Source organism: Notamacropus eugenii, chromosome 1 (genome assembly GCF_028372415.1).
Source record: "Notamacropus eugenii isolate mMacEug1 chromosome 1, mMacEug1.pri_v2, whole genome shotgun sequence".
Taxonomy (NCBI): Eukaryota; Metazoa; Chordata; class Mammalia; order Diprotodontia; family Macropodidae; genus Notamacropus; species Notamacropus eugenii.
This window is the reverse complement of record NC_092872.1, coordinates 471,679,819-471,698,262: the sequence shown is the minus strand read 5'-3', so window position 1 is coordinate 471,698,262 and position 18,444 is coordinate 471,679,819. Positions and strand designations below refer to the sequence as shown.

At 38.3% G+C, this 18,444-nt stretch overlaps 1 protein-coding gene across 2 annotated transcripts in view; it reads right to left on the bottom strand.

Annotated features, from left to right (window-relative positions):
• Positions 1 to 18,444, bottom strand: part of SLC6A2 (solute carrier family 6 member 2) — a 71,167-nt gene that overhangs the window by 8,829 nt on the left and 43,894 nt on the right. For both annotated transcript variants that reach the window (XM_072632249.1, XM_072632248.1), the window contains 8 exons: positions 14,772 to 14,906; positions 12,428 to 12,531; positions 9,774 to 9,898; positions 7,580 to 7,692; positions 5,791 to 5,919; positions 4,112 to 4,211; positions 3,109 to 3,209; positions 573 to 740 (listed from right to left, as the gene is read on the bottom strand). In XM_072632249.1, coding sequence (XP_072488350.1) covers positions 573 to 740; positions 3,109 to 3,209; positions 4,112 to 4,211; positions 5,791 to 5,919; positions 7,580 to 7,692; positions 9,774 to 9,898; positions 12,428 to 12,531; positions 14,772 to 14,906 — 975 coding nt within the window. The remainder of the gene's footprint in view (positions 1 to 572; positions 741 to 3,108; positions 3,210 to 4,111; positions 4,212 to 5,790; positions 5,920 to 7,579; positions 7,693 to 9,773; positions 9,899 to 12,427; positions 12,532 to 14,771; positions 14,907 to 18,444) is intronic.

Here is an 18,444-nt window from a genome sequence, read left to right as displayed (position 1 = left end):
CTGGGGATGATACAGATCCAAAATAACAAGCAGTAACTGCCTTCAAGAAATTTACATTTTCATTCATAACAGCTTTTCATTCATAACAACATTCAAACTTGCTTTCTAATGGACAACGTAGGAAAAACTGACAAAGACTCAAAAAACTTGGGAAGACCTGGGTTTGAGTCCCATCTTTGCCAGTCAATCATTTTATAATCCTGGTCAAGTCATTTAATCCCTCTAGGCCTCAGTTTCCTCATTTGTGAAATAAAAGAATGAAGGGAGATATAGTTCTGATTCTAAGGTTTCTTACAACATTAACAGAATATAAGGGTAGTCCTTGACGGGACATTAAGTTCCTATGGGACCTTGCTAAAGCTATGTCTGCTTTCTGAAGCTCAGTTTCTTTATCTGTAAAATTAGAAGGTTGGACTAGGTGGTCTTTAAGGTCCCTTTCATAGCTGGTATTCTAAAACCCTGAGCCTAAACTGCTATTTTTATGGGTGCTGAATGGCAGTAAAAAGTACCCACATTTCTTCAACTCTGTGTCTGTAATCACCACTTGATTCTGTCCAGACTAGAATACTTACCTCTCTTAGGGAGCCCTTCAAGCTCAGGAATTTGTAGATAATGTAGGCAGGCACTAGTATCATGGAAGAGAGGGCAATGCCCCAGCCCACACAGTTGGCCCACAAAGGGAAGACATAGTCATCATAGTTAAGTGGCTTGAAGTTGATGATGCTGACAATCACCACAAACTAAGGAGGGAAGAAGATAACTCAAGTAAATTTAACAAATACTAAGCATTTATGATGTACAAAATCCTATACTAGATTCTTGGGGTACAATTATATGGAGTACACAGTCCCTACACTTAAGGAAAAAAGGGACAGTGGAAGACATACAGAAAATTAAGAACAGTACTTAGCATGTACAAAGCATGTTCTTAACAAACATTTCTGAGTACAGAGAGAAAAGGAATGAGAAGAGGAAGAGAAGAGAAGTAAATAGTAGAAATAAGGAACAAATTATGGAAAAATAAGAGACAAAAGTTTGGCAACATAGGAAAAAGAGGGCAGAGTAAAAAAAGAGAGGATGAAGGGGGTGGAAGGTGAAAGGAAGAGAAGAGAATTGGAAAAAAGAATATGACTACAAAAATCTTCACTAACACTGGACGGAGAAGTGTGCTCAGATGATAGTACATAAAAACAAAAACTGAGTGCCTTAATGAACTTTAGCTTAATATATGTAAATTGTACATGATAGCTATTGTGATCAGGCTTCCTAGTGTCCAGAATCAGAGAGATAAAAATCTCAATGTATTCTACCTTGGTCAGAATGCACCTAAAATAATGCATTTAGTTCTCAGTGCTATATTTTTGCAATACTATTAATAACTTAAAGAGCATCCAGAGGAGAAAAAGGATGGAATAGACAACCTTCAATATGAGAATCAGTTGAAGGAAGTGTAATGTTTAGTCTAGAGAAGAGAAGACAAAGGAGGAAAGTATTAATTGTCATTAAACATCTAAATATATACACTGTGATATAGAAGAAATATTAGATTTGCTCTATTTGACCCCAGAAGGCAGAACCAGGATCAATAGATGGAAGCTATAGAGAGATGAATTTAGTTTTAATATAAAGACAAAACTGCTAATGATCAGAGCTGTCCAAAGTCCAGTCAGGTGCTTTGGGAGGTAGTATGTCCTCTCTCATTGGAGACCTTCAAACAAAGCCCAGATGGCCACTTGTTTGAGATCTTCTAAAATGAATTCTTGTACAGATGAAGTTTAGATTAGATGACCTCTGACATCCCTTCCAAATTTAAGATTCTATGACTATGAGAGAAAGGGAAGAAAGTGAAGAGAAGAAGAGGAAGAAAATGAAAATGAAACTGAAACTACTAATAAAGAGGCAAAATTTCAGAGAGAAGAGTGAAGCACTAAAAATCAGGCCCAGTTGGGACAAGGTGAGTCAGTCAATCAGTCAGTCAACAAATATTTATGAAGCACTATATGTGACAGATATTGTACTAAGCACTAGTGATAGAGAAAAAGGGGAGACAATTATCCCTCCTCTCAAATACTGCACATTCTAATGAGGAAGATAAGATATAAATAACAATATACATGATATATTCACATATACATGTGTATATATGTAAATGTCAATATATATGTAGTAGTAGCTGATAGATGGTGATCTCAGATGGGGGAGACTGGAAAAGACCTCCTATAGAGGAGACTTGAACTGAGTCTTGAAGGAAACCAGTGAAGCAAAGATGTGGAGGTGAGAAAGGAAAGAATTCCTAGGTCTGATGAACAGACCTAGGATGGACTGTAGAGTATGTGAAGAGTAAGGAGCAAGAAGACTGGAAAGGTAGGAAGGGATCTATTTGTAAAGAGCTTTAAATGCCAAAAGAGGACATTATATTTGATCTTGAAGGTTATAGGGAGCCACTGATATTTATTGATTGGGGGGGCAGGGTGTGTGATATGGTCGGTTTTAGAAAAATCATCTTGTTGGTTAAGTGAAGAGTAGATTGGAGTGGAAGGAGAGTTACACAGAGAAACCAGTCAGATTACTTTTGTAATAGTCTAGGTAAGAGGTGATGAGAATCTGAATAAGGCGGTAGGTGTGAGAGAAGAGAGAAAGGAACTTATACATTAGATGTTATGAATGAAGAAATGATATCATTTGACAACATATTGCAGACATGGGGCAAGTGTAAGAAGTCACAATTGACATTGTGATTGGGAAGTTGGATAACGAGGACGTGATGCCTTCTGTAGTAATAGGGAAGTCTGGAAGAAGGGGGGGTTGACCAGACAGTTAATGTGGGAAGGGAATAAATACTTGGGACATGTTGAGTTTGAGATAGTTATGGGACATCCAATAAGAGGTGAGTTGACAGTTAGTGAGACAAAATCTAAGGAAAAAACTAAGTCTAAATAGATCAATCTGGAAACCTTCTGGGTAGAGATGATAACTGAACCCATAGAAAGTAACATGAAAGAAATGGCTCTAAATTAACCACACTTATTATTTTCAAAGTTTTCGAGAGTTTTCAGATCCCTGAAGACAGAATTCCACCTCCTTCTTTGGAAAATTCAAACTTCTCACCAGCAGGAAGGCTGGGCTCACAAATTTCCAGCAGAGCCTCCAGTAGAGTCCTGGTTTGAACCCCATCATCTGCTGAATATCATTGCTGAATCTGTCCACACCTGAGGAATACACAAATACATACATTAGTCAGGCAGAGGGGCCTTTATCCAAGATAAATCACAAAAACTGGAATCAATGCCCAAATGCCATCTAGAACAGAAGGGCTACTCTTAATCTGCCCTAGTTTCTGCACCAAGTGGTTCACCAAACATTAATGGAATTAAATCAATTACTGCCACCCTTGGTGAAGAAAAATCACAAAGTCAAATCCAACTCTAACCAACCCTGAAGTAAAAGGGCTGAAGAATAGTTTGTTTGTTAAAGAGTATCTGGTATTATTTTTCTATATACCTGCAGAATGTACTCCTGACTGTCAATAGCAATAGAAAAGTGAAAATTCTAGATAAATCAGAAGAGTGAATAATCCAAGAAACTGAGGCATTTTCTGATTATTTGGATTATATGATCCTTTGGGCATCAATTTCCTTTTCATAACACAGTTAATCTTAAGACTGATGCTTTGGTACAGAGAAAAGAGTGCTAGATTTAGAGTTAAATGTTCGAATCCTATTTCTGTTACCTATTACACTATAACTTTGGGCCAGTCACTAAACCTCCCTGGACCTCTGCTTCCTACTCTATAAAATGAAGGGGTTGAACTAGATGTCCTGTGAAGTCTCTTCCAGCTCTAGATCTTTGCTTCCATGAGATGCTTTTACACATACACCACCTTATATCAGGGACCAATTGCCCAGGAGTGTGAAGCAAGCCCAAGTTAAGACTTTCATGGTTGATCCATTAAATAGAAAATGTAGAGCTATCTCTTTAAATTAGGAGAATCACACAATTACAATTCACCATTTCTGATATTAAGTACTGCATAAATCCTATATGCCAGGCTAGTGTGGAGTTGACAGTCATTTCTCTAAGAATCCTCAGGGAAAAGGAAAAAAAACCTTACCATAGAACCATGAAACGCCAATGGCTTCCATTAATACAGCAAACAAGATGGAGGTCCCTGCAGCAAATGTATCCAGCAATGTCAACACATATATTCCACCCTGTAGCACAGAATGAAAAAACAATCATATTCACTTTCATTCACTTAAATTCAACAGACATTTCCTAACTTCCTACCCTGTGTAGAAGACATTGATGCAGTTCCATAGTTAAAAAAAGACATAGTCCTGGCTCTCAAGGAGCTTTTGTTTTACACAGTTGGAGTGAGGTAAGTACTACAAGTATCCAGATATAAAATTCTATCTTCCCTTAAGTTATTTATCACCTAATGAAGAAGAATATGGTATGGAAAAAGATTAAGCATAGGACATTATTTTGTATGGTGGTGACAAGGGGAAGATCTATGCAGTGTACTTTTAGGGAAAAACTTGAGAGGGGGAGACCAACTCTCTCTGGGAAGATCAAGAAAGGCATCATGGAGAAAATCATTCCTGAGCAGAATCTTTAAGGATGAAAAAGAGTCTGAAAGGTAGAGAAACCATGGAAGAATATCAAAGGCATGAGACACAGCCTGTAACAATGAATAGAGATGGAAGTACATCACACAAATTTGGAGGACACCAATGGTCTAGTTTAGCTAGAATGTAGGCTATATGAGGAGGAGTAAAATGGAATAGATCTAAAAAGGTAAGTAGGAACCAGGTTATGAAGGTCTTTAAATTCCAGGTTAAGGATTTTGTATTTATCCTCAAGGAAATAGGGAGTCACTGAACATTTTTGAGCAAGAGCATAATGCAACCTATGGAAGATGATTTTAGCAGTTATGTGGAGAATGAATTCAAAAAGAGAGGGGCTGGGAGAATAGTTAAGGAGTCTATCATAAAAGTCCAAGTGAAAAGTGAAGAGGCCTTAATTCAAGAAGGTGCTAGGGGTATTTGTAGAGTTAAGGGGACTTAGCAACTGACCAGATATGGAGAAAAGAAAGAGGGATAATTGTATGGACAGAAATAAAGCTTGGAATCTAAATGGAGAGGACATGACTGGAAAATCTTTCTCGAAGATCAGGTCAGGTCACAGGGAAAGGGCAGACAATGAGGGCCTCATTTCCATGAATGGTCCTTAGGTACTATATTTCCCTCTATGTTTGTTTATCTGTCCCCAGAACGTTTATGACAAAGTGATTATCCCAAGAGTTCATAATAATACTGGATATCACAGGATTATACATACATCCTGTATGTACATACATATATGTACATATATATTCTATCACTATCTGTGTGACCTTGGGCAATTAATTTAATTTCTCTGGGACTCAGTTCATCATCTATAAAATAAGGTAGTTGGACTAAGTGGACCCTAAGATCCCTCTAATTCTTCATCTATGACTACTTGACGCTTTACAAACTGTTTTCAAATACATTCTGTAATTTGATTTTCACAACAATACTTCAAAGCAGAAATTATTATCTTTATGTGACAAATGAAGAAACTGAGGTTCAGACTAGAGAAATCACTTTCCCAAGGTCATGCATCTAGAATGATGGGATTGAGACTTGAGGCCAGTAAGACTCCAAGATCAGGGCTCCTCCATATCCTCCACTAACAGGTTCAACCTTGAACAGTAGTTGACAAAAATGTGAGTCCTCTCACTCACACCTGCCCTAGTCAATGACTCACCTTAGTGATACAAAACAGAGCCAGCAGGAAGGTGCCAAAGGTGACAGCAAATGTGAAAAGCTTCCTGTGTCGCTTCAGAATCTGGAAGTCATCTGCAAGACCAGTGATGACAGCCTCCATGCCTCCCATCTAGAAAGAACCACAGCAGGCTCAGAATCCTCCTCTGCTATGAACAAAGGAGCTGAGGATGCCCAGAGCCAAGAGCATGATGGAGAGATATGATGAAGGAGGCCAGGGAGAGGAAGGGATAGAGAGTGGGGCAGGGCAAGGGACAAAGCAGCTCTCTCAAAAGACAGTCAGTACCAAGAAACCTAGTATCTAAGATTTGTATGGATTCCTCTTAAGAAAATAGCAAGGCTTCACTAAATGGGTATTATGAGACACATCTTCATTCACGAACATGCCTTACAAGTCTCTCCCTCCACTCCTCATCTTTGTATCACTCTTCTCTTCTGTTCCCAAGTACATCACTAAATCAGCCACTGTGTGTACATGCATGAGCTTGTGTAATTAAGTTGTTCCTGAGTCCTATCCCCTCAGGACTCTGTCCTCTATGAAAGAGCTGATAATCTTAATGCATACTAATTACTTAACATGTTATACCTTGTGTTTCTATAACATGTTTCATTTTTACATTTTCAAAGCAGTGTTGAGGAGGCCATACTTTAACCTAAAGCCATAACTTAAGCAGGCATCATTCTAAGAAGCCAGTAGGGGGAATATTTCTGGTCAGAAAAGGGAAAACTTTGGCTGCCCTTCAAAATATATCATGTGGAGGACAGCAACATGTCACCCCAAGGCAGGATAAATGGATATGAGATGTAAATTGTCTCTATTTGCTTATGATCCAAACATAAGACTGATGCCAACAAAACACCATGGCCCATATACTGTAAAATTTGAGAGGTGTAGCCTCACACAAATGCCTTTGGCAGCTATGTATAAGCCATATTTTGAATTCATTGTTAGAGGCAGTCCGGTATAATTGAAAGCACACTAGAAAAGGAAGGAGCAAGGCGATTTAACTCTAGCCCTTTCTCTGGTGATAATTTTCTGTGTGATTGGGGTCAAGTCATTCAATCTCTGAGATTCAGTTTCCTCATTTATTGACTAGTAAGAATAAACCCTGTCTTCCTAGATGCCCTCCTAGCTGTCCTCCCAGCCACAGGGTTATTGTAAAGATTAAATGAGATTATGCTAATAAAAGTACTTTGGTGACTCTGAAGTTCTGTGCACATAGAAGGGGTTATGTTTGATAAAGTCATTCCACATTGATTATATTTTCAAAGCTCTTCACAATTGATTACCACCACCCCCCAGCATGGAGTGGCTGGACCGTATATTATTATCCCTTTTGACAAATGATAAAATTAAGGGTGATTTATTCAACTTTCCTAGGTCTCAGTTTTCTTCTATGTAAAATGAGGGGGTTCAACTAGATAGACCCTGGGGTGCCTTACAGCTCTGACATTTCATGTGCAAAGAGTCAGTCCAGCTCTGAGATTCTTTTTCCAAGATCTCTTCTAATTCTAACATTCTGTGTTCCAAGTTCCCTTCCATATTTGCCATTACTGATCTAAGTTCCCTCCAACTCTAACATTCTATCATTCTTATTCCAAAGGATTTGCCAGTCTGGATTTTGTGATATTAGCACACATTCCCTGCCCAGTCACAAGGGTTCTGGGCTATGCATGCTGGTTTGACTCAAGTTTGGAAGTCCTTATGCCCTGGAAAGGAGGGAGCACTCTTGCCCTGAGGAGACCAGGAGGAAAACCAAGGGAACACACACCGAGCTATCAATACCCAAGGCCAACAGCATGATAAAGAATACTATAGCCCAGAAGGTGGATCCTGACAAGGTGGAGATGGCTTCTGGATAAAGAATGAAAACCAAGCCAGCACCTGAAAGACAGAAAAGGAAAACATCCTGTCAGCTGCCATGACTGGTAACACTGTACACTGAAGATTTAGGTTCTGAGATGCTGTCCTGGGAAGGAGTGCTCTCCACATGTTCCTCCTTCACACTAACAATATTCTTGGAGCTTAGGCAGTTCTTGTCTCAGGTGAAGCCCCTGGCCCGTGTTCCTGGGACAGTTAACACCACTGAATTAGAGGCAAAATGTAGGGGTTCTCCACTTGACTTATTCCATACTCTTTTCTCCATCTCATCCTCCTTTCTTTCTTCTAGTCAAACAATACTCATCCTTTGTGGCCTAGCTCATAGTTTACCTCCTCTCTAAAGCCTTCTCTGATTTTTTCCCGTGCAATACTTCTCTCCCCTGAGTTTCCTTGCCAAAAAATATTTGCTTCACCTAGACTAAAACTTGGTCATAGACATTCCTGCATTGTTGTTTGGTTGTTTCTTATGAGAACATCTCAGTCAACGGTCAGTTAACAAACACGTCCTTGTCCCTGTACCCTCGTTTAAGAAGAAATCTCACATTGGAGGGTGGATAATAGTTAACAAATTGTTAGTTCTCAGTGACTAGCTTGTGGGTTGAAAAATTACTTCTTAGAGAGGTAGAATGGTTGAGGTTAAAGAATCCTAAGTCTTAGAAGTCAGAGGATCTGTATGTGAGGCCTAGGGGTTTTGCAACTCCCATTCCTTTGAAGTCCTAACTTCCCTCAAAGCTCAGCTGCAGTGCATGTTGTTGTTATTGCCTCCTGAAACAACTTTGTATACATTATTTTGCATTTATTTGCATGCGCACCTGTTGCTTTCCTCAACAGAATGCAAGTTCCTGGTTGCAGGACTGTTGTAGAGATTGCTTTTTTATTGCTATCTCCATTTCCTAGTATATAGTAAATGCAAAATAAATGTTTAAGTGAATGAAAGTTACTACAACTCCTCTAAAATTTAGTTTTCTCATCTGTAAAATGGCAGCATTAATAATAATAATGTTTGTATTAACTATCTCACAGAGGTATTATGAGGAAGTTGCTTTCACAATATTTGCGTACTATGAGAATAGCTATTTATTAATTCATGTAGGCGTGTCAGAGTCAAGAGGCAGCATGGAGTCCTGGATAGGACTGGATTTGGAGTCAGGAAGGGTTCAAATCATGCTTCTTATACTTAATTGAATACGTGACCTTGCTTAATTCACTTAACATTTATGTATCTCAGGCAACTCCTTTGGACAGATCTACTAAGCCAGGGGTAGGGAACCTGTGGCCTCGAGGTCACATATGACCCTCTCAGTCCTTAAGTGCAGTCCTCTGAGTGAATCCAAACTTCGTGGAACAAATTTGTTAGCAAAATAAAATGAGACAAAGTATATCAAAGTACATAGAGGATCTTTTTGGGATCTAATTTTGTTTTGAAATTATATGTAAAAACAATTTTTAATATTTATTTTTAAAATTTGAGTTCTAAATTCTCTCTTCCCTCCCAAAGACAGTAAACAATTTGATATAGGTTATATATGTGCCATTATGCAAGACATAAATAGAGGATCTGAGAGTCAGGAAGCCCTGGGTTTTAATCTGGACTCTGACACATACTGATGAAGTGACCATGGGCAAATCAGCGTCCCAGGCAACTAAGATTCTAAGTCAGGGATGGGGAACCTGCAGCCTCAGCCACATGTGGCCCTCTAAGTCCTCAAGTATGACCCTTTGACCAAATTCAAACTTCACAGAACAAATCCCCAAAGAATTATATTTGTTAATTGTTAATAATTGTTCATAAAATATTGTTATTTGTTATGTGGAGTTTATATTCAGTCAAACGGCCACATTTGAGGACCTAGAGGGCCACATGTGGACTCAAGATTGTAGGTTCCCCATTCTTGTTCTAAGTTATAACAAGTTGTTAATTTTGAATCTGGAGGGAGTTTCCACACCAGGAATTCCCTATTGGCAATTAAATCACAAATACAGTCTTCCCATTTCCTATGCCCATCCTTCCTGTGCCCAGTCTTATTAGGAATAGAACCAGATTATAAAGCTCTAGTTTTAGAGAAATGAGGCTGTCTACCTACCTTCTGTTGCCACATCTTCAATCTTCACTTTGTGTTCATGAGCCATGTAGCCCAATATGGAGAAGATGGCAAATCCAGAGATGAAACTTGTGACACAGTTTATGGTGCTAGTTAGCAGAGCATCCCTTGGATAAAAGAAGACTGTTAGAGCTTGCAAGGAATGGAACAAAGGATGTCATTCATCACCTGAATTCTATTTCTACTTCTGATTCTTCCAATATTGCCTATCCCTGATCTTTTGGTGAACTCAAAAAGTTTACTATGCTGGGGGAAATCACCAAGAACAAAGCTAATCTAGGTGGCAGGAATTTCTCACCTCCAGAGCTGCCTGCCCAACACACAAAATGTATTCATTTACCTGTCCTCATCTAATATACTCAAAGATACTTATAATCTAGGATAAGTGTCTGATCTGGAAGAAAGTCTATATGAAGGCCCAAGAAAATCTAGAAACTCACTTTGCTGCTGGGATCATTTCATTTTGATTGTTGATGCTTCAATTGGCTCCTTCATTTGACTGGCCTGAGTTCTGGACACTTTTGATAAGAACATCCAAATGAATTACTTCTTCCAAGGGTCAATTCAGGCACAAGCTCCTCCAAGAAGCCTTCCTTGGGCTCTGTGCCTGATCCCAAGATCACAGACCAAGTTGAGCTTGTAGGTCTTCTAGTCCAACTCTTATCTGAGAATCTTCTCTACAACATGCCCAAGAGTCTTCACTTGAAAATCTCTAATGATGAGTAGACCATTATTTTCTAAGATGTTTCATTTCATTTAGGGTAACTCTAAATGTTGTGAAGTTTATCATTACCTAAAGCCTAAATTAGCCTCCTTGCAGCTCTACTGATTGCTTCCAGTCCTTTCTTCTGTGGTCAAGCAGAAAGACTTCTCACTCTTTAACCTGGTATTTCTTGAAATATCTTTAAAGCTGCTATCTTGTTCTCTCCTAAGTCTACTCAAGGCTACAAATCCCTGATTCCTTGACAAGTGATCTTTGCATGGCATGTTGATTGCCCTCTTCTGGCTCTGCTTGAACTTATCTATGTTTTTTTCAAATTGTGGTCATGCACAGACTAAGCATTGTGCTCCTGATACCTCCCTTAATGCAGCCTCTCCTCATACCATGAGCTTTTTTGGTTTCTTTGTCATAATTTTGACCTATATGAAGCTCACATAGCACTGAGACACTCAGACTTTTTTGCATGCTATTGAACTAGTCAATGCTTCCCCCATTCCATACTTGGAAAATTGAATTTTGGACCTAGGGGAGAATTTTATATTTGTCTCTTAAATTTCATCTTAAAAATTGGTATAGTATGAAGCCATCAAGCCCTGGATTCAAGTCCTGCCTCTGATACATACTAGCTATGTGAGTGACAAATAAGCTGTTGGAAAGGTGCCCATCTCATTGGTAGAGGCAGTTCCTTACCTTGAGCACCTTACCATGAGAAAATCGCAGATCCAGTTCTCAAAATTAATCCTACTTGCCTTGTTATGTTCACTCTCAAGATTTTCCTCATACTTTGGGACTTGGTTTGTACTTCGTATATTCTAAGACACATAGGTCACAACTCCCTGCCTCATTCTCCATCTTATCAGAAAACCTTTTCTTCTTTCTTTTACTTTTTTACTGCAGGACTCCCTATTTTCCCCACCGAACATATTCATTTACATCAAGTAATCTCAACTCTTACATCACTGTGAAGACTGAGGACATCTGACATGAATTCCTTCCTTCACTCTTCAAAACTTCTCAACTTCATTACCCATTCTTTTTGGGACAGAAAAAGAAGATATAGTTCTATTTCTATGAAGGTCAATTCTTCCCTAGTTCCCTTGACTCCATTGCCTTCAGCCTCCTCTAAGATCTTGCTTCCTTAGCCAACCCTTCTCTCACTTATCATCAGTAACTCCTCCTCAATCTGCATATAGATAATTAGGTCTCTAGCCACAACAAAAATAAACAAACAAAAAACATTCTGACATCTTATTGCCAATGCCTTCTACCCTTCCCCCATCAACCCATCATTTTCAGATTTCTGAGGGGAAAAGAGTTCCATTGTCTTTTTAATCCTTTGCAATCTGGCCTTTACTTTCACCATTCTATTGAAAACTACTCTCTCCCTCAAATCCATCAGTGATATCCTAATTATAAAATATATTGATTTTTTTCAGTTTTCATCTTCCTTGACTTCCCCACAGCTTTTGAACACTCTTGACCAGTGTCAAGAATCAGAGACTTATGACATAGCAGCAAAAGGTTTGGACTTAGAGTCAGAAGACACCTGGGTTCAAGTCCCAGCTATGCCCCTTACTAGTTGTGTGACTATGGACAAGTAATTTAACTTCTGAGTACGCTTCCTCACCTGTAAAATGGTGATAATACATGCTACCTTATGCTTAATAACTGTTCATTGTTATATAATCTGGATTTTTCTTTTTCTGGCATCTATCTGATGACCTCTACTCTGCCCCTACCCATATGGCACAAAGGGACATTTAGGAAGCTGGAATTCTTGAATATTCCTTTCCTTTTGCCTTTCCACTATGTGTCTATTCTGAGAAGCTTCTGAACTGCAGATGAAAAACACCTCTATCACCCATCAACTAATCAGAGAAAAGAAAATTCACCCAATCACAAAGCAGTTTCTCACCTGTAACAGTTGTTGTCAAACTTGTTGTAACTGGCAAATGCAATTAAAACTCCAAATCCAGCTCCTAATGAGTAGAATATCTGAGTGGCTGCATCAATCCACACCTGTGTAGGGAAAATAAGGGCACCAATAAGCCTTTCTTCCTCTTCTTTGACCATGTAGGAAAAGATCACTTAGGTGATGTAAAAAAGAAGAAAGGCTGCACTGTTATTTCTAAGCAGATGTGAGCAACTGTTGTACTAGTACCAAGACCACATTCTCTGGCATTCAATAAAATTAACCCCTTTTTATTTCCTTTTTTGCTGACCAGCAGTCCTAAATAAGCTTTTCCCTCTTGGTATGTAGTTACTTTTCCCACCAAGACAGAGACATATTGCCAGTATGGAAAGAGTTTTGGTTTTGGAATTAGAATACCTGGTTTTGGATGCTGGGCTTTGAACATTTATTAATGATGTAACTAGGGGCAAGCCATTTCCCTACTTGGAGTCTTAGTTTCCTCATCTGTAAAAAATGATAATTATACTTGCAGGACTTACCTCACAGGGTTATTAAGAAAGCACTCTATAAACATTACATGACCAGAGAAATTTATAGTGGTTCTATTATCATGGTGCCCACCCAGGAACTAACATTGTTGCCATGCACTGACAGGACCAGTCTGCACAAAGACCTGCATTTCATTTCTAGTCCTTATCTCTGTCATGAATTCACTATAAGATTCTGAACAAGTGACTTTATTTCTTTCTGTCTCAGTTCCCTGGCTTCAAGAAAGGGGCAATGATCACTGTACTATCTTATCTACTTCAAATCCTTCTCATGAGGAGTAAAAGAAGAGTACAGATCTAGAGAGAAAATGGACTTCAGAGTTCATCTACTCTGGTTCCCACATTTTTTCAGATGAAGAAATTGAAGCCAAGCGACATTAAGTGATTTGCCCAAAGTCTTCTGACTTAAGTAACAATATTCTTCCTACTGTACTCAAATAAAAATATGCATGAACACACTCTGGAAAAAATACAATGCTCTAAACATTATGCTCAGAGACCTCTGCCGTAAGCCATAAACAGTTGCCTAAATCCTATGGAGTGGTAGAGTGACTTACCTAAGGTAAGAATCAGAGGTGATATTTAAATTCAAGACTTATGACTGTAGAATCAATTTTTTTTCTTAATGTACTACAATAGCAATATGTATAGAAGTTCTCTGGCAAATATACTCTATAGAAATGGTACACATAGCTAATTCTTTATCCTATAAGTCCAAAGCAGTGACCTAGCGTATATAGAAGTTAAATGACTTGCCTAAGGTAACACATCTTGTAAGTGTCAGAGGTGGAATTTGAGCCAGATCTTCCTCTATCCAAATCTTGAATTCTATCTGTTATGCAACATTGCCTCTATTCTAGAAAAACAAGGGATTATTATCAAAGTATAAGCTGAAGGAGGGAGATACTATTATGATGAGATGAGAATATTAGAGAAGAGGGAGATTTTAGGAATTGCTTCAATACTAGTTCATCACTTTGTTTCCTCTTAAAGTCCCCAAACTGTTTCAGATAAGTGGAAATCTTTCCTATTCTCTGCTACTCTCTGAGAAATCATGTGGCCCATTCCTGATGTCTCCCTATGAATCTGGGATGGGAAGAAGTAAAAAAAGAAAGAGAATTCTAAGTTTCCTTGTCTGTCCTAAGCCTCCCCCACATTGACCATTGTCATGCCCTATCATAGGCAGAATGAGAACCGAAAGGGAAAGAGTAGTGGTTTGGGTCGGGGTGCAGAGAGTAAAGAAGTTGGGGTTGAGGAGTCAGGGACTGAAGGAATATAGAGCACGACACTTAGGGAAGGAGGTAGGGGCAAAGGCACAGATGATAAGGTATGGGATTGAGAGGAGAAGGAAGTGGGTACAAGACATTACACAGGGTAAGGGTGGGCACATGGCTAGCACCCTCCTATAGTAAGGAGTACTAAGTAAGGAGAATAAGGTCTGTGAATTTGCTCTCATCTTTACATCATCATAGAATTTAGGGCTAGAAGAAATCATTTAATCCAATAAACCTAATTTTATAGATGAGGTGATGTAAGTTAGCCAAGGTCATCCAAGTTATTAAACAACATAGTAAGGATTCAACCCACATTTTACAAGTCAAAATCCAGCATTCTGTCACTACACTATGGCAAAAATTCACACTTAAATCAGAAAAATTCACAGTGTAATTCCAGACTTGATAATAGGATCATTGAATCAGGCTTGTTCACGGTCACACATTTAGCAAGTAACAGGGATGGAATTTGAATTCAGATACTCTGACATCAAACTAGTCCAAGAAAAAAAGACAGACACTGACCGTGGCCTCCTTCAGTCTTCGGAAATCAATGTGCAGGTAGGCAGTGATTCCATTGTAGGCACCAGGCAGGGTGATTCCATGAATTAGCAACACAGAGAGTACAAGATAGGGCAAAGTGGCAGTGATCCATACAACCTAGGGGAGAAAAGAGGTGCTGGTTTTAAATGACCCAACATCAGGGCAAGCCAGAAACTCTCAACCTCCTGAATGTTCGGGTCATTCCTTTAGAATGAGTCCTCCACATTTTATTAATTGTTTTTGCATTCATCTAGTAGTTCAGGGAGTATCTTGTAGAAGGAGAGAAATAAGTTTGTGAAATTTAAATAAAATATTTACTGTGTAGATTCTCATGATCTTGAATTTTTAGAGATGGGAGCATTTCCTATTTTGAGTTATGAGTGTCTCAAAGGCAATAGAAAGATGTATGATGCATGTGAGCAAGTTTACAGTAGACCACCAACAAAACAGATCAAATAAATATCATCAACAGTATGTAGGTATATAAGAGGAGATGGATCAATTATGTGGGTAGGAGAAGGATGCAAAGGACATGGTCTCCTGTGACCTCTATCTCATCTGATGGATCATTTAGTATCAGAAAACTTCAACCATAAAATAGATTTTGCTCTTTGGTCTACTGTAGATGCTGAAAATAAAAGAAAGTAAAAGTGACTCAGACTAGGACACCTAAAAATCCAAGATTTGTGTTGGTGTCCATCAGTATCCCCAATGTTTAGCCCAGTGCCAGGTACACAGTAGGTGTTTAATAAATGTTAGTTGACTCTTAAATACCTAAAATAATGTCTCCTCTATGGAAAAAGTATCTCTTTGGGATTTATGGAAGAATGTGGACAAGAATTGCACAAGAATACCAAAGTATATATGTTACCAGTGAAAGGAGACAAAAAATTTGTGTAGGAGTATTTAGTGAGTGGAATGGCCTCATAATCTTGTATTTATTCAAATGAAATAGTTGCAGTTTGACCTCAATCTTGTTTCCTGGCATAACAGGGAGCATTTATAATATAACTTAGCAGCCTTATTATGTTCATTAGCACTTGAATTTTGCATAGCACTTTGTTTTACACATACTTAAAGCATTTGCACATATATTGTTATAAATTATTTCTATCTGTATTTGTACTTTACCTCCCTCTTTGACTTTAAGCTTGTATTTTGTAGCTTCCTGGATTTAGTGTTCTATACATAGGACTTGATATGTATTTGTTGAATCAAGTCCTCTACTCCAAAACAATTCAGGAGTTTGGCAGGAGGCACATTGATTCACTCTTGGTAGAGCTGTTGTCCACTCATTGAGGAAAGGAATTTGGAATTATGCCAGGAAAGTAACCAGCAAATGTCCATGCCCTTTAGCCTAGAGATCCCACTGCTAGGTATAAATCCCACAAAGAAGTTAAAAATAGGAAAAAATGGTTGCACATCAATAAAAACAGTTTTAAAAGTACTTTCTGTAGGATCAGAGAAAACTGGAAACAAAGAAGAAACTAATCCTATGTATTGGGGAATGGCTAACATGTTGTGTACAGGAATAAAATAGAATATTACTGTGCCAAAAGAAACAAAGCATATGAGGAACACAAGAAAACTTTAGAAGACCTATATGAACTTATGCAAAGTGACATAAGCAGAGCCAGGAAAACGATATATGGACTACATTAATGTAAGTGGGAAGACTAAAACCAAAAACAAATCTATGTATTTACTTAATTATATGTATGTGTGTATATATATATATATACACATATATATGTATTATATATGTGTATATATAAGTATATAATGTTAGTAAAAAAGCTTCATCTCAAAGAAGAAATTAGAAAGTATACCTTTTATGCTTCACAAAAATTGAAGCTGATAGGTATGAAACATTGTATATACATATTGTCAGACTTGGTTGATGTGTTGGCTAGGTTTTAATGAACTGCTTACTTTTTTCTCCCTTCTCATTTTTTTTGTACTGGACATAGCCATCTGGATGGATAAGGAATACATATACACATACACATATGTGTGTGTGCATGCGTGCATATGTGTATGCAGGTATGTAAAAAAAGACATTGCCACAAATTTGTTTTAAATAAATATTTGTTGAATAAATGAATATGAATGACTGAGTTAGTAGCTGACAGATAGAAGTTGCTTCTCGTAAAGAGCAACATGAGTTGAACAAGCCACATTGCTCAGATTATCAAAATCATATCCCTAAATCCCTGCCAAGAAACAGGCATGGAGAAACTTGCCTATGTAGAGTGTGGGCCAAGGGACATGATCAAGAGCCCCAGCTCTACAAAGGGAGGTAGGGAGGAAAAGAGCCATGAAGATTCCAGTCCTTTTCCTGAAAAGGTGTCATTTTTTCACTCACATAGAGACACACACACCCACATTCAAAAATAATTATTTAATGAGGTGCAGCTGAGACATTTAAAAACAAAAGTTTTCTTGGAAGCTCTTCTTGGTTGCATGAGATTTGGTTTAGTTATCTATGATCCTGTAATGACATGTTAATTCTTTGCCATGGATTGTATTATCTCATTATCAAGCAACTTATGTGCACGTGTTCACACTTCCTGGAAACAGAGAACACATGACTTTCAGATTTTTACCAGGGCCTGCCAATGCTTTGTTCATCTGGCCAAGGGACAGCAGATAGATAAGCCCTAGAACTGGGAGTTCAGGTTCTGTTCCTAGGAATTATGACAAGTTAGAGCCTTCAGGGTAGTGAATCACAAAGGGCCACTTAGATGAGGAATCACAGAGCCTCAGACTTGAAAGGGACCAGAAGCTCTTAATATTTAGTCTGCTTAAAGTTTCCATCTAGTGCAATGGTCTTGAAGAAAACCAAAAGGAGCATAGGTTATAAGGGTACTGAGAAGGTATGGCATGGGATCATATATAAAGATCTGAAAGGAACCTTACAAGTCATCTAGTTCAATACTTTAAAAAAAATTGATGTGAAACCTCAGAATCAAAGAAAATAGGTGACTTTGTCCAATGTCACATAGGTAGAAAGCAGCAGAATCAAGTTTCAAACCTAGGCATGGTGCAGTGGAAAGAGTTCTCAATTTGGAGACACGAGACCTGGGTCCAAATATCAAGCCTACCACTGACTGACCTTCGGCAAGTGACATAATGATATAATCAAGTAATAAAGTCTCCCTATCTGCAAATTTAAGTGAGTGGGCTGCATGGTTTCAAGGTTCCTTTATGATTCCAAATCTGTGATACTAATATCATTTACCCTTGAGCTACCCCACCTGGGCTTCAGAAAGAGAGACATTTCTATGTTCCATCAATCTTACAACCTCATTAATTCAGATTCCACACATTTGTAATTTGTAATCATTTGATGTGAACAGCTTTGAGTTTTTAGCCGGGGATAGAAGAAAAGGGGTGTTCATATCACTTAGAACAGAAGACTAACAAATTTTTTGTCTCCAAAGCAATGCTACTAAATACAAATCTAATCTTATTTTTCATCAGTGGAAGTAGGTGGTACAGTGAATAGAGTGGTGATCTTGAAATTAGGAAAGACCTGATTAAGTAGCATTTTAGATACATGTTACTTGTGTTGAACAGGGTAAGTCATTAAATTTTCTTAGCCCAAGTTTCCTCATCTGTAGGATGTGGATAACAATAACGCCTACCCCATAGG